This window comes from Salmo salar, chromosome ssa05 (genome assembly GCF_905237065.1).
Source record: "Salmo salar chromosome ssa05, Ssal_v3.1, whole genome shotgun sequence".
Taxonomy (NCBI): Eukaryota; Metazoa; Chordata; class Actinopteri; order Salmoniformes; family Salmonidae; genus Salmo; species Salmo salar.
Window position 1 is genome coordinate 83,318,447 of NC_059446.1, and position 16,362 is coordinate 83,334,808.

The 16,362-nt window shown below is 44.3% G+C and overlaps 1 protein-coding gene across 2 annotated transcripts; it reads left to right on the forward strand.

Moving 5' to 3' along the window:
* Window positions 1–993: 993 nt before the first annotated feature.
* LOC106596819 (2-hydroxyacyl-CoA lyase 1) lies at window positions 994–14,007 on the forward strand. 2 transcript variants are annotated; one of them, XM_045719174.1, is made up of 17 exons: window positions 994–1,260; window positions 1,592–1,696; window positions 1,806–1,846; window positions 2,174–2,254; window positions 2,418–2,490; window positions 2,677–2,754; window positions 2,927–3,021; window positions 3,334–3,446; window positions 5,321–5,456; window positions 6,819–6,924; window positions 10,228–10,311; window positions 11,234–11,335; window positions 11,596–11,750; window positions 12,639–12,797; window positions 12,941–13,048; window positions 13,189–13,375; window positions 13,499–14,007. In XM_045719174.1, the coding sequence occupies exons 1-17, from the start codon at window positions 1,210–1,212 to the stop codon at window positions 13,529–13,531; spliced, it is 1,707 nt and encodes a 568-aa protein (XP_045575130.1). In that variant the 5' UTR covers window positions 994–1,209; the 3' UTR covers window positions 13,532–14,007. The 2 variants fall into 2 exon arrangements, with proteins under 2 accessions (XP_045575130.1, XP_045575131.1); XM_045719175.1 differs by lacking the exon at window positions 10,228–10,311.
* Window positions 14,008–16,362: the final 2,355 nt, after the last annotated feature.

Below are 16,362 nucleotides of genomic sequence, written 5' to 3' on the forward strand. Positions count from 1 at the left end.
AATACATATTTTAAATGGGCAAGGGGTACAAGAGTCGCAAGTTTAAGTTTAGTCTGCAGGCTATTCCATAGGCAAGGAGCGTAACAGGAAAAGGCAGCCATACCCAACTTTATGGAAATCGCATGGGCCTCAAGTGTAATCCATGCTTGAGACCTGGTTTTCGGAATTATGAATCTAATATTGATGAGTGATGATAAATAAGAAGGTAGTTTATTCAGAAGTGCTTTATAGACAAACACGAGAGCATGTTGTTCTCGTCTCATGAACAGCGATGTCCAACCCACATTTTGATATAAAACCCAAGGGTGAGTTGTGTAGCTATCACCCGTAATAACTATCACCCGTAATAACTATCACCCGTAATAAACCTAAGTGCTCAATAGCATCCAGCGATTTAAGTGTTGATGCTGTAGCATGCATGTAGATAATATCCCCATAATCTATAACAGACATAAAAGTAGCTTGTACAGTTTGTCTTCTATTTGTAGAGGACAAACATGTCCTGTTTCTATAGAGGAAGCCTAGCTTGATTTTTAGCCGTTTACAAAATTCATCAATATGCATTTTAAAAGACAGTTTATCATCCAACCATATCCCAAAGTATTTATATGCAGACACCTGATTCATTCGAGAACCTTCTAAGCTCGTAAGTGCAAGTGTATTTTCAACCAACTTTTTGAACCTATTAAAAATCATAAAATGTGTTTTCTTTGCATTTATAACAAGTTTCTTGTTTTAAATTTTGATTTAACAATTTTAAAACAAGATGAACAGAGAACAGTTCTTACACTTTCTATGAAGTCCATATCTATAATGCATACACTCAAGTCATACACTCATAATGACTTAATTGAGTTAAGTGTAAGTGCAGTTATAAACACATAATGAGACCTTGTTATGTATTTCTTGCAATAAAAAAAGAAAAAGGCTACTAGTTCATACATATTCATAACTACTATTGTACGGCTCATGTGATTGGCCCTGAACCCGGAAGTTGTATTAACGGGTCATGCTTTGGGCAGCAGTGTCAAAAGTCGTCCAGTCACTCAACTTTGAACTCTGTGCTGTTAGTGGCTATCGAAATATCTATCGATTGTAGCTACTCATATAATGCATTTTGTAATGCGGACAAAAACAAATGATTTGCAAGATATCTGAAAACGACGTATAAGCTATTGAGTATCACGAACAGATTTCTGGACAGTAATAATGGAAGACGTGACAGGCGCTCAGCTCATTGCTGAGGCACTAAAAGCTCAGGTGAGATATGTGCAATTTATATAAAATAGTATTACACTGTATAACGGTATTGCTACGATTTGGTAAATAATATATTAGTCGCTGATCATGTCCTTGGCAGTGACAATGTAGCACTAGGAGTTGTGAAAGTGTGTCAAAGGTCATTGCACTGGTATAGCGAACTATTATTATCGTTGTAGCAAAACATTTAGAAGTTTATGTGGATGTTTGTTAACATATTGAATAGCATATGTTAACACCCCTGTTGATGCATGCCAAAGTGTGTGTCAATGCAAAGAACATCTAAACTACACTGTAAATTCATACTGTATCTTCATGTATCTCTCTGCAGAATGTAGAATATATGTTTGGAATAGTTGGTGTTCCAGTCATTGAAGTGGCTATGGCAGCTCAAGCCTCAGGAATCAAGTATGTGGGAATGCGCAATGAACAAGCCGTAAGCCACCTTTTATTTTTATGAATTCAGAGTCTTCCCATTACATTTTTTCATGTGAATTGGTTGTGGGGACACCAGTAATACTGATGTGGTATGTGTCATCCAACAGGCTTGCTATGCTGCGTCTGCTGTTGGTTACCTCACTGGACGGTAGGAGGATTGTCATTATAAGAGAGCTTTAGAGATACTGTCTCGCCTCTCTGAAATCCCTGACCGATGTCGATACATTGTTAATGTGGGAAGCAGCCCGTCTGCCTAGGGAGACTACTCTCTCCATAAAATACTAAACCAGCTCTCCCCAAATCATGGGATATTAACTAGCCGTACACAGACTTGTGTGTGAGGGTCAGTTTCATAGCTGTTTTACATTGCTAATTCTGTCTGTCTGTCTCTCTGTTTGTCTTCCTGTCTTACTACCTGTTCCTCTCTGTCTGCTTATCTTCCTGTTTGTCTGCCTGTCTGTCTGTTCCTCTCCAGTCCAGGGGCGTGTCTGGTTGTGTCTGGACCGGGACTCATCCATGCTCTTGGTGGAATGGCCAACGCTAACATGAACTGCTGGTATGTTAGAACTCTACAAACAGAAGGCCCTTGTACTCATGTTCAGTGGTCCTTCCTTTCAAAAGAAGGGATGCTATCCTTACACTGCAAAAAATGATCTGAGGACTCCAAACTATCTCCGCTTGTCAGTTGATGTCATTGTTTGATACCACACTCTCTGTAGGCCTGTGATTGTTATTGGAGGCTCCTCCGATCAAAACCAGGAGACCACTGGGGCGTTTCAAGAGTTTCCACAGGTACTAATTCAACCATGAGGTTTCTGACTATTGATCATTAGGGGTGGTTTCCCGGACACAGATTAAGTTTAGTCATGGCCTAAAAAGCAAACTCATTAGAGAATCTCTGTCCAGAAAACTGGTCCTAGCAGTTTCATTGCTGAAAGAGGACATCATTTGTTATTTGTGGTCCTCTTTCTCTGTCAGGTGGAGGCGTGCAGACTGTACAGTAAGTTCTCAGCTCGGCCCAGCAGTCTGGATATGATCTCCTCAGTGGTAGAGAAGGTATACAGTCTCTTCTGACTCCCTCTGTTTAGTCCTCTTCATATCATTTGGTATCACCTGCAATTGTCTGTTTTCTGACCTCTAATTTTCCAGCTTAGCAAGGTAACTTAAGTGCGTCAGAAGAACACAGCCTTAATTGATTCTGAATGGAAGGGTGTTTGGTCTGTCTTAGGCAGTACGCACTAGCATGTATGGAAGGCCTGGTGCTGTATACGTAGACATATCTGGGGACATGGTCAATGCTAAAGTGGACAGGAGCAGAGTCAGGTTGGTGGCTACCACTGTCTTTAATCCATTTAAAATGTATACTAATGTGTTACTGTTGAATATGTATACCTCTGACTTCACATCACCATAGTCATTTTGATTTTATTTTGTTCTACCTTTTAACATCTGAAGTGAACAAGAAATTACCAGATTTTGTTAAATTAGTTAGAAAATATAGCACTATATCAAAGTATTCTCATCAGAGAATAGCAATAAACCTAGATAGACCTTCATGATTTATTTACGTATGCAATAAAGTTGATGGGTAACATGTTTAATTTTTGACCAATTCTTTCCTATTTCCTTTGTCAGAGAGGTGCCCTGTTGTCCACCTCCTCCAGTGAGTATGGCTGACCATATCGCGATCACAGAAGCACTGACTGTCCTAAAAGGAGCCACACGGCCTTTACTTATCATTGGGAAAGGTAGGCCACACGGCCTTTACTTATCATTGGGAAAGGTAGGCCACACAGCCTTTACTCATCATTGGGAAAGGTAGGCCACACGGCCTTTACTTATCATTGGGAAAGGTAGGCCACACAGCCTTTACTCATCATTGGGAAAGGTAGGCCAAACGGCCTTTACTTATCATTGGGAAAGGTAGGCCACACAGCCTTTACTCATCATTGGGAAAGGTAGGCCAAACGGCCTTTACTTATCATTGGGAAAGGTAGGCCACACAGCCTTTACTCATCATTGGGAAAGGTAGGCCACACAGCCTTTACTCATCATTGGGAAAGGTAGGCCAAACGGCCTTTACTTATCATTGGGAAAGGTAGGCCACACAGCCTTTACTCATCATTGGGAAAGGTAGGCCAAACGGCCTTTACTTATCATTGGGAAAGGTAGGCCACACAGCCTTTACTCATCATTGGGAAAGGTAGGCCACACAGCCTTTACTCATCATTGGGAAAGGTAGGCCAAACGGCCTTTACTTATCATTGGGAAAGGTAGGCCAAACGGCCTTTACTCATCATTGGGAAAGGTAGGCCACACGGCCTTTACTTATCATTGGGAAAGGTAGGCCACACAGCCTTTACTTATCATTGGGAAAGGTAGGCCACACGGCCTTTACTTATCATTGGGAAAGGTAGGCCACACGGCCTTTACTTATCATTGGGAAAGGTAGGCCACACGGCCTTTACTTATCATTGGGAAAGGTAGGCCACACAGCCTTTACTTATCATTGGGAAAGGTAGGCCAAACGGCCTTTACTTATCATTGGGAAAGGTAGGCCAAACGGCCTTTACTTATCATTGGGAAAGGTAGGCCAAACGGCCTTTACTTATCATTGGGAAAGGTAGGCCAAACGGCCTTTACTTATCATTGGGAAAGGTAGGCCACACAGCCTTTACTCATCATTGGGAAAGGTAGGCCACACAGCCTTTACTTATCATTGGGAAAGGTAGGCCAAACGGCCTTTACTTATCATTGGGAAAGTTAGGCAATGCTTTTTATTAGCCAAACCCAGAACTAAAATCTTGTGGAATTGCGTCAGGTACTTGATTCAGTTCTGTGGGGAGATATTAAGAGAAAGATACTAACGTGACTTGTGAAGTCTTCACCTACACTCAATAGAAACTCTCTGCAAGTTTCAGGCAAGTTTATGGGCCAAATGTCCCCATCCCCTTCTGACATTGAAAAGATGCGAGCACCTGCGAAATCGTGATTTGTCCAAATGATCAGTAGTGAAAAATCAGCGTACCAGAACAGAGTTGCTCGTTGGTGGCAGGTAGCCTAGTGGTTAGAGCGTTGGGCCACTAACCGAAAGGTTGCTGGATCAAATCTCCCGAGCTGACAAGATAAAAATCTGTCGTTCTGTCCCTGAGCAAGGCACTGTTCCCCGGGTGCCGAAGATGTGGATTAAGGCAGCCCCCGCACCTCTCTGATTCAGAGGGTTGCATGCGGAAGACACATTTCAGTGGAAGGCATTCAGTTGTGCAACTGACTAGGTATCCCCCCTTTCCCTTTCCCTAGTTGCCGTGTCCCAGTCTGTTGACAGACTCTACTACCAGTTATGTTACGTGCGTCTGTCCAGGACTGATCAGTAGCCAGCTGAAACGCACTGTAACACCTATAGCACTGTACCAGGGTTCAGCTGAAAACAGGACCACGTTCAGTAGACAAAAGTTGTGGACACGATTACTCATTCTACCTGTCAGAGAGGCATGTTTGTTCTACATGCTATATTTTTATCTGAACATTGCACAACGTTGTGTTCAGCTGAATGCATCCCAGCTGGAAAGGTCAGTCTGTTGATATCAGTTTGGCGGTGCCCTCTGTCTGTTTCCCTCTGCAGGTGCAGCCCATGGAAGAGCAGAGGGGGCTCTGAGGGAGCTGGTGGAGGGGTGTGGCCTGCCCTTCCTGCCCACCCCCATGGGTAAAGGGGTGCTGCCTGATGACCACCCCAACTGTGTTGCTGCTGCCCGCTCCAGGTCAGCCACTCCTTCTCTCAGCTGGCATCATAATCATGTACAAACCTTTGACTGTATAAGTAGGAACAGGATGAACAGACCAGGAGAACTCTGGGCCTTCCTGAAATCCCTATCTATAACTAGTCTCTTTTCATCACATTTTGTTTAATCGGATTGTGTTCTTTTCCCTGCTCTCCTCCTCCTCTCTTCCTAACCCTCCTCTTCCTATCCTCCTTCTCCCTTTCTATCCTCCTCCTCTCTTCCTAATCCTCCTCTTCCTATCCTCCTTCTCCCTTTCTATCCTCCTCCTCTCTTCCTAACACTCCTCTTCCTATCCTCCTTCTCCCTTTCTATCCTCCTCCTCTCTTCCTAATCCCTCTCCTACTCTCTTTCTATCCTCCTCTCTTTCTATCCTCCTCTCTTTCTATCCTCCTCTCTTTCTATCCTCCTCTCTTTCTATCCTCCTCTCTTTCTACCCTCCTCTCTTTCTACCCTCCTCTCTTTCTATCCTCCTCCTCTTCCTATCCTCCTCCTCCTCTCTTCCTATTCTCCTCCTCCCTTTCTATTCTCCTCCTCCCTTTCTATTCTCCTCCTCTCTTTCTATCCTCCTCCTCTTCTCTTCCTAACCCTCCTCCTCTTATACTCCTCCTCCTCCTCTCTTCCTATACTCCTCCTCCTCTCTTCCTATCCTCCTCCTCCTCCCTTTCTATCCTCCTCCTCTCTTCCTAACCCCCCTCCGCCTCTCTTTCTATCCTCCTCTCTTTCTATCCTCCTCCTCTTTCTATCCTCCTCTTTCTATCCTCCTCTTTCTATCCTCCTCCTCTTCCTATCCTCCTCCTCTTCCTATCCTCCTCCTCTTCCTCTTCCTCCTCCTCTTCCTATCCTCCTCCTCCTCTCTTCCTATCCTCCTCCTCCTCTCTTCCTATCCTCCTCTCTTCCTATTCTCCTCCTCTCTTTCTATCCTCCCTTTCTATTCTCCTCCTCTCTTTCTATCCTCCTCCTCTTCTCTTCCTAACCCTCCTCCTCCTCTCTTCCTATCCTCCTCCTCCTCTCTTCCTATCCTCCTCCCTTTCTATCCTCCTTCTCTCTTTCTATCCCTCCTCTCTTTCTATCCTCCTTCTCTCTTTCTATCCTCCTTCTCTCTTTCTATCCTCCTTCTCTCTTTCTAACCCTCCTCCTCCTTTCTTTCTAACCCTCCTCCTCCTTTCTTTCTATCCCTCCTCCTCCTTTCTTTCTATCCCTCCTCCTCTCTTTCTATCCTCCTCTCTTCCTATCCTTCCCCTCTTCTCTTCCTAACCCTCCTCCTCCTATACTCCTCCTCCTCTCTTTATATGCTCCTCTCTTTCTATCCTCCTGGTTCTATGGTCTTGGTTTGGACTGCAGAGCTCTGCTCCAGTCTGATGTTGTGGTCCTACTTGGTGCCAGGCTCAACTGGATCCTGCACTTTGGCCTTCTCCCAAGGTTTGACCCCCATGTAAAGGTCATCCAGGTAGGTCAAAGTTCACCAGTAGGGTTGCTTTTTAAATTTTATTTTCAGGTTTCCAGATTTTCTGCTTATTATGTTCTGATTTCTGGAATCTTCCAACAGGGATTTCTGGGAATTTTGGGAAAGTTGCCATAATTTTGCAACCCTTGTCACAGGTCATGTCGTAGTGTACTGCAGTTCATTGTAACCAGGTATAAATGTCTTTGAGTCAGTCTATTGGATTTAGTCTATTACCTATATAGCTTCTCTATAAGTCTCTTGTGGTCTCTCCAAATAATGTCATGGCTGTCATAGTGCTGTACAGTACATCTGGTGGTGGTACAGCACTAGGTGGTGTGGTAAATGGCCAATATACCACGGCTAAGGGCTGTTCTTAGGCACGATGCAACGCAGAGTGCCTGGATACAGGCCTTAGCCCGTGGTATATTGGCCATATACCTTAAACCCCAGAGGTCCCTTATTGCTATTATAAATTGGTTACCACATCATTCGAACAGTGAAAATATTTTTGGGGTCATACCCATGTTATACGGTCTTTTATAAGCCGGGTGGTTTGAGCCCTGAATGCTGATTGGCTGACAGCCGTGGTTTATCAGACTGTATACCACGGGTATGACAAAACATGTATTTTTACTGTTCTAATTGGCAACAGGTTTATAATAGCAATAAGGCACCTCAGGGGTTTGTGGTATATTGCCAATATACCATTGCTAAGGCCTGTATGGTATATTGGCCATATACCACACCCCTTGGGCCATATTGCTTAAATATACAGTACCACGGCTTTAACCCAATCAGCATTCAGTGCTCGAATCACTCGGTTTATAAAAGGGAACGCTAAATATATATATATATATATATATATATATATATACTTTTTCTTGCCACTGTGTGTATGTATGTATGTGAACCCTTTGGAAATACCTGGATTTCTGCATAAATTGGTCATAAAATGTGATCTGATCTTCATCTAGGTCACAACAACAGACAAACACAGTCTGCTTAAACTAGTAACACACAAACAATTATATGTTTTCATGTCTTTATTGAACGCACTGTCAGTTAAAGCTTGGTCGCACATGGGTCTTCCAAATGTACAATGACCCCAAGTATACTTCCAAAGTTGAGGCAAAAGGGCTTAAGGACGACAAAGTCAAGGTATTGGAGTGGCCATCACAAAGCCCTGACCTCAATCATAGAAAATTTGTGGGCAGAACTAAAAAAGCGTGTGCGAGCAAGTAGGCCTACAAACCTGACTCAGTTACACCAACTCTGTCAGGAGGAATGGGCCAAAATTCACCCAGCTTATTGTGCGAAGGTTGTGGAAGGCTACCCGAAACGTTTGATCCAAGTTAAACAATTTAAAGGCAATGCTACCAAATACTAATTGAGTGTATGTAAACTTCTGACCCACTGGGAATGTGATGAAATAAATAAAAGCTGAAATAAATCATTCCCTCTACTATTATTCTGACATTTCACATTCTTAAAATAAAGTGGTGATCCTAACTGACCAAAGACAGGGAATTTTTACTAGTATTAAATGTCAGGAATTGTGAAAAACGGAGTTTAAATGTATTTGGCTAAGGTGTATGTAAACTTCCGACTTCAACTGGATATTTATGTATGTATATAAACTCAGCAATAAAAATAAACGTCCCTTTTTCAGGACCTTGTCTTTCAAAGATAATTCGTAAAAATCCAAATAACTTCACAGATCTTCATTGTAAAGGGTTTAAACACTGTCTCCCATGCTTGTTTAATGAACCATAAACAATTAATGAACATGCACCTGTGGAACGGTCATTAAGACACTAACAGCTTACAGACAGTAGGCAATTAAGGTCACAGTTATGAAAACTTAGGACACTAAAGAGGCCTTTCTACTGACTCTGAAAAACACCAAAAGAGAGATGCCCAGGGTCCCTGCTCATCTGCGTGAACGTGCCTTAGGCATGCTGCAAGGTGGCATGAGGACTGCAGATGTGGCCCGGGCAATAAATTGCAATGTCCGTACTGTGAAGACACCTAAGACAGCGCTACAGGGAGACAGGATGGACAGCTGATTGTCCTCGCAGTGGCAGACCACGTGTAACAACACCTGCACAGGATCGGTACATCCGAACATCACACCTGTGGGACAGGATGGCAACAACAACTGCCCGAGTTACACCAGGAATGCACAATCTCTCCATCAGTGCTCAGACTGTCCACAATAGGCTGAGAGAGGCTGGACTGAGGGCTTGTAGGCATGTTGTAAGGCAGGTCCTCACCAGACATCACCGGCAACAACGTTGCCTATGGGCACAAACCCACCGTCGCTGGACCAGACAGGACTGGCAAAAAGTGCTCTTCACTGACAAGTGGTGGTTTTGTCTCACCAAGGGGGATGGTCGGATTCGCGTTTATCGTTGAAGGAATGAGCGTAACACCAAGGCCTGTACTCTGGAGCGGGATTGATTTGGAGGTGGAGGGTCCGTCATGGTCTGGGGCGGTGTGTCACAGCATCATCGGACTGAGCTTGTTGTCATTGCAGGCAATCTCAACGCTGTGCGTTAGAGGGAAGACATCCTCCTCCCTCATGTGGTACCCTTCCTGCAGGCTCATCCTGACATGACCCTCCAGCATGACAATGCCACCAGCCATACTGCTCGTTCTGTGCGTGTTTTCCTGCAAGACAGGAATGTCAGTGTTCTGCCATGGCCAGTGAAGAGCCCAGATCTCAATCCCAGTGAGCACGTCTGGGACCTATTGGATCGGAGGGTGAGGGCTAGGGCCATTACCCCCCCTAAATCTCCGGGAACTTGCAGGTGCCTTGGTGGAAGAGTGGGGTAACATCTCAAAGCAAGAATTGGCAAATCTGGTGCAGTCCATGAGGAGGAGATGCACTGCAGTACTTAATGCAGCTGGTGGCCACACCAGATACTGACTGTTACTTTTGATTTTGACCCCCCTTTGTTCAGGGACACATTATTCCATTTCTCTTAGTCACATGTCAGTGGAACTTGTTCAGTTTATGTCTCAGTTGTTGAATCTTATGTTCATACAAATATTTACACATGTTTAGTTTGAAAATAAACGCAGTTGACAGTGAGAGGACATTTATTTTTTTGCTGAGTTTATTTTTGTGTGTGTGTGTGTGTGTGTGTGTGTTAGCCTTATCATTATGTGGTGGAACCTGGTTATTTCTGTTGTGTTTGGCCAGTCTTCCAGCTGCTGTTACATGTGTCACGCATGGTGCTCTTCCTGTCATGTGTCGTTGCTGGTATGTTGTAGTAACGTTCCACGTACGTTATTTATGTCAAGGTTGATCTATGTGCTGAGGAGATGGGGAACAACATGCAACCTGCTGCTGCTCTCCTGGGGGATGTCAATGCTATTGTCAAGCAGGTAACAACTCAGTCCTGGGGGATGTCAATGCTATTGTCAAGCAGGTAACACAACTCAGTCCTGGGGGATGTCAATGCTATTGTCAAGCAGGTAACACAACTCAGTCCTGGGGGATGTCAATGCTATTGTCAAGCAGGTAACACAACTCAGTCCTGGGAGACGTCAATGCTATTGTCAAGCAGGTAACAACTCAGTCCTGGGGGATGTCAATGCTATTGTCAAGCAGGTAACACAACTCAGTCCTGGGGGATGTCAATGCTGTTGTCAAGCAGGTAACACAACTCAGTCCTGGGGGACGTCAATGCTGTTGTCAAGCAGGTAACACAACTCAGTCCTGGGGGACGTCAATGCTGTTGTCAAGCAGGTAACACATCACAGGCATCTAATATGTGCCCCATATCTGTATGTTACTTTATTGCTGGGTCCTGGTGGTCTGTAATGTCTTGTCAAGTCACATTTTATTTACAGTGCATTTAACAAGTCTCAATACACTTTACAAAAATAATGTTTAAAACAAATGTATTTTTTTTAAGAAACAAGCATTGATTATCCTGTCTGTAACAACTATTTGATTTGCAGCAAAGTATAAATGGAATTGAATTGGTACAGATGTAGGATCTTATTTGAACCAGTTTGCTACAGCAGGAAAATAATCCTGCAGCAACAGGAATGTGAATTATTATGTGGATTATAATAATTGGACATTTTTTGTAGGGGTTGATACATTTCTCATAGGGGAAAATCAAGTCTGAAATGTATAAGAGTAAAAACTTCAGAAGCCTTTTTAAACCTCAAATATACAACAAGTTTTACATGTCCTGCATTGCAGGAAAGTTCTCCTGCAACAGGGTGCTCAAATTAAGATCATACATCTGTACTTGATTCAGTTTGCTTAGTTTCTACTCCTCATCTTTACTTTCAGCTCCTAGAGTATGTTCATAAAGATGGCTGGAAGTATCCAGCTGATACAGAATGGTGGACCACATTGAAAGAGAAGATGGCTGCTAACGCAACAATGACAAAGGTGTGTTGGTGTGTCCGTCCGTGACCTGTGACCTAAGCAAGTTAGCCTGTGTGTCTGTATTACTGACTGTCTTTGTTATCTGTGAAATAACTTGACTTTAATCCAACAGGTAGAATACATTATAGTTGCCAGATCAATTCCCTCCTATTTTTCCAGCACCCGGCCTAGGATTCGAACCGGCCACCTTTTCGGCTACAGGTCCAACAACTTTGCTGTTTGGCTATCTACCACCCCTGTTTTGATTGTGTTTCTCTCTCCAGGCATTAGCTCTTCAGTCGACAACACCTATGAACTACTACCAAGTGTTCCACCACATCTCCCAGCTGCTGCCCCACGACTGTGTCATCGTGAGTGAGGGGGCCAACACCATGGACATTGGGCGTACCATGTTGAACAACTACCTTCCTCGACACAGGCAAGGCATGCCGCCTCACACAGAGGTCAAAGGTCAAATCCGCCAAGTATCCCGTGCCTTTTCCCTGTAGGCAAGTAGGAATTGGTTGTTGTTGTCCAGGGATCTGTTGATAGTTCTGCCTGGGAAGACTTCTCAATGTAGTGCTGCCTGACAGGTTGACTGGATGACTTCTCAATATAGTGCTGCCTGGCAGGCTGACTAGATGACTCCTCAATGTAGTGCTGCCTGGCAGGCTGACTAGATTACTTCTCACTGTAGTGCCGCCTGGCAGGCTGACTAGATGACTTCTCAATGTAGTGCTGCCTGGCAGGCTGACTAGATGACTCCTCAATGTAGTGCTGCCTGACAGGTTGACTGGATGACTTCTCAATATAGTGCTGCCTGACAGGTTGACTGGATGACTTCTCAATATAGTGCTGCCTGGCAGGCTGACTAGATGACTTCTCAATATAGTGCTGCCTGACAGGCTGACTAGATGACTATTCAATGTAGTGCTGGCTGACTGGATGACTTCTCAATATAGTGCTGCCTGACAGGTTGACTTCTCAATGTAGTGCTGCCTGACAGGCTGACTTCTCAATATAGTGCTGCCTGACAGGTTGACTTCTCAATGTAGTACTGCCTGACAGGCTGACTAGATGACTTCTCAATATAGTGCTGCCTGACAGGTTGACTTCTCAATGTAGTACTGCCTGACAGGCTGACTAGATGACTATTCAAAGTAGTGCTGCCTGACAGGCTGATTAGATGGACTCTCTTAGTATCTTACCCCCCCAGATATTATTCCTTGCTTCCTACTTAACACACAGACACACACACCCCAACTAAGGTACCTTTATTCACACTCTGAGCTCTTATTAACGCAGCCTGGTGTGTGTGTGTGTGTAGGTTGGATGCTGGCACCTTCGGGACGATGGGGGTGGGTCTGGGCTTTGCCATCGCGGCTGCAACAGTGCAGAGGAACCAGAACACAAGCCAGAGGGTGGTGTGTGTGGAGGGGGACAGTGCCTTTGGATTCTCTGGGATGGAGGTGGAGACCATGTGCAGGTTGGTACAGTCAAGGTCTCTCTCACATAGCAAAACGTGGTTGTAGTAATCACTGGTCAGGTGCATAGGATAATTAAAGTGTCAACCCCCTAACCTAGTCATTGATGCTTTCCCTCGTTATTGATGCTTTCCCCTCTGACCAGGTATAAACTCCCGGTGGTCATCATCGTGGTCAACAACAACGGGATCTACAGCGGCGTGGACGCAGAGACGTGGGAAATGATGGGGAAGATGGGAGATCTCACCACTGTGTGAGTACAGAGGGGTTTGGGTTTAAAGGTCAATTTGGGACTGGGCCTACTCTGACTGGTTATGTCAAGGTCAGGATTCCCTCTAGTAAAGATATGTTGGTCATCTTGTCCTCGGTTCTCCACTCTCCCCTCCTCTCCAGAGCCCCCCCTGTGACCCTGCTGCCTGAAGCCCGCTATGACGAGGTCATGAACGCCTTCGGAGGACGAGGGTTCCTGGTGCGGACAGAGGAGGAGCTGCGTAGTGCCTTACAGCTCAGCCTCAGTGACTGGGAGAGACCTAGTCTCCTCAACGTTCTCATAGACCCCTCCTCAGACAGGAAGCAACAGGTAACTACAGGACAAATCTGACCTGACACCCCATTCCCTGGTCTATACCAGGCAAATTCAAATCTGGACGTCAAAGCCAGTTCGACTGACTGTCCATGGTCTGGCTCTGTCTGTGTCTCTTAGGAGTTTCCATGGCTAACTCGCTCCAACCTGTAGGCCCGAGAGGAGAGGCCTGCTGTATGGGACAGTGAGGAAGACCTGCTTCCTTCTGCCACCTGATGGAGAAATTGGGTACATCCCAAATGGCAACCTCTTCTCTATAAGTTTCATTCTCTATGGGCCCTGGTCAAAAGTAGTGCACTAAATAGGGAATATGGTGCCATTTGGTATGCAGCCCTTGTCAGTGAAGTTTCTCTCTATAACATGGTGTTTGGAGACAATGACAGCTCCTCTCTCTACCATGAGAAGGCTGCATGTGTTTTTGTATCTAAAAAAGAATCATATTTCTATGAAATATTTTAATCAAGTCACATTTACTACACGGCAGTATTATATTTTTAATTTTGGAAATTTATACCATGATTAATATGTAGATTTGTGTGAAAATGTCAGGTATAATATTTGTCTTTGGCTTGTTTACTATATTTGTACAAGTGTCCTTGAAAATAAACTTTGTTGCAGACAAACTGAAAGATATTAGTAGTTATTTTAGAAAATGATAAGTGATATCAATGTCTTTCAGAGCTGTAGACTAGAGGACTCTTTGCCACTTCCTTTCGGAGTAAAGGAAATTATTCTGTGTCCTGTTCATCTCCCCAGTCCCTCAGTCAGTGTGACTTGTCCCCAACAGTACCCAGGTAACTGCTGATATTACAATAGTATGGCCCTCCAGCTGAAAATAAGCTCATGTGTAGCATGTGGTCAACGCAACTCCTTCCTCAAACTAACCTCTTACCCCTCTTCAGGGTTCCTCTGTCAAGGAAACATCATGGCTGACATTGGTTAATGAGAAATGTGTGACATTCGGTTGGAATCAGTGGAGGCTCCTCAGGAGGAAGGGGAGGACAGTGAAACATTAAAGTGAACCTTTTTAGATAAAACTATACTAAATATATAGTCACCAAATAATCTATTCAAATACAGTGTTGCAATTTTTTATTTTACTAGGCAAGTCAGTTAAGAACAAATTCTTATTTTCAATGACAGCCTAGGAACAGTGGGTTAACTGCCTTGTTCAGGGGCAGAACGACAAATTTGTACCTTGTCAGGTCAGGGATTCGAACTTACAACCTTTTGGTTACTAGTCCAACACTCTTACCACTAGGCTACGCTGACGCCCCAGGTCAACCAATGAAGGTCGACAGTAGCCATAACAGCACTCTGTAGGGTAGCACCATGGTGTTGCTGGAGGACAGCTAGCTTCCTCTGGGTACATTGACTTCAATACAAAACCTAGGAGGGTCGTGGTTCTCACCCACTTCCATAAATTTACACAAATTCCAGAGGACTTCCTTGCTCTTGCAGCATTAACTGACATGTTGTCGACCCAATCAAAGGATCAGAAAATGAATCTAGTACTGAAAGCATAAGCTACAGCTAGCTAGCACTGCAGTGCATAACATGTGGTGAGTAGTTGACTTAAAGAGAAAGACAATAATTGAAGTTAAACAAAGGAATTTCTTTAAAAAATGAAGCGAGAGCTAGCTATATCATTTTTTCCACTTTCACTTACATCGCTAGCTAGTTTAGCCTACTCAAACACCTGGCTCAAACAGAGAGGGATGCTATGTTACCTAGCTAGCTATGGCTATCCAACACTGGAACTCTTCCAAGTCAAGGTAAGCTTATGGTTTTGTGAATTTATTGCCACTGGGGTCGCCAGTGTAACTGCTAAACTGCTTGCTGACTATACACTGTAGTGCATTATTGTAGCGGTTTACTAACGTGTTAGTTCTAGTAGCCATGTTGACTTGACGTGAGCTAATATGGTGACAACGATGCAGGCTGTGTGTAGCGGTTATGATATGAAGGTTTGGCTTGGAATGTTTTTTTTTTTTGCCTGACAGCTGATGTGCACTGAAGTCCACAAGTGAAGGGAAAAGGTGAGAGGAGACCGCGTAGATGCGAGAAGAAATTAGCCAACGATCAATTTCACACTGTGTGTATGTGGCTGCTATGGAAGTGAACTGTGTTTGTGTGAGCGGGTGTATTCATTCCACCTACTCTGTTGAAAAACATTTCTTAAACAGAAGCAAACAGAACGAAAAGGGGATAAACATACCTGAATTTCTCCAATAGAAACTCTTGTTTGCAACTTTTGGACTAGTGATTACACCCTAGATTAGCTAGATGCAGGCAAGAGTGTGCAAGGCGGTATTGAATGTGTCACTGTCCGTCACCTTGATTACTGAAATTTCTCTCGACCTGTGCACCTACATTGTAAACTTTCACTCATAGGCTAGGTTGTAGCAACCTCATGATGGCTATAGGGAAAACGTGAGTAGCCTAAACCTACCAATGTTAAATTGAGATGGGTGAATGGAATATCATTGACAGTCATTCAATGTGCTGTAATAGAAAGAAAATAATCATCCCTCATCTTAAACAGCACCGACCGCCACTGGTTAGAATAAGGCCCGTGTGTGTGTGTGTGCGTGCGTGTGTGCGCGTGCGTGCGTGCATCCATTTTCAATGTGTGGCTGTGTCCCTGCCTGGCCCACAGCCCCCTGCATGCCTGTCATTCCTCTCTATAGGTCAGGGATTTCCACTGGGACTGGGAGGACAGCTGGGTCCCTGCCTGCTTCCTGCCCCGAGGCCTCCCCAGCCCAGCGTTACCCCCCCCCCACGCCCTCCTCCCCTTACAACCGGAACTTAACTCCACCCCAACCTGCACTCAAATAACACATTTTCTCTTTTGTGAGGGAAAAATTATGTATTCACCATATTTGTTGGATATGTAACAAATATTTACTTAACGAACACTAAGATATTTCTGTCCTGCTAATGCTGTGTTTTATGGTCTCCACTCAGGCACCCTGCAGCTAGTC

Coding starts and splice junctions, on each gene's coding strand:
- LOC106596819 (XM_045719174.1), top strand. CDS start 1,210: ATGGAAGACGTGACAGGCGCTCAGCTCATTGCTGAGGCACTAAAAGCT. Junction 2,491..2,676: donor CGTTTCAAGAGTTTCCACAG/GTACTAATTCAA, acceptor TTTCTCTGTCAG/GTGGAGGCGTGCAGACTGTA. Junction 11,751..12,638: donor AACTACCTTCCTCGACACAG/GCAAGGCATGCC, acceptor GTGTGTGTGTAG/GTTGGATGCTGGCACCTTCG.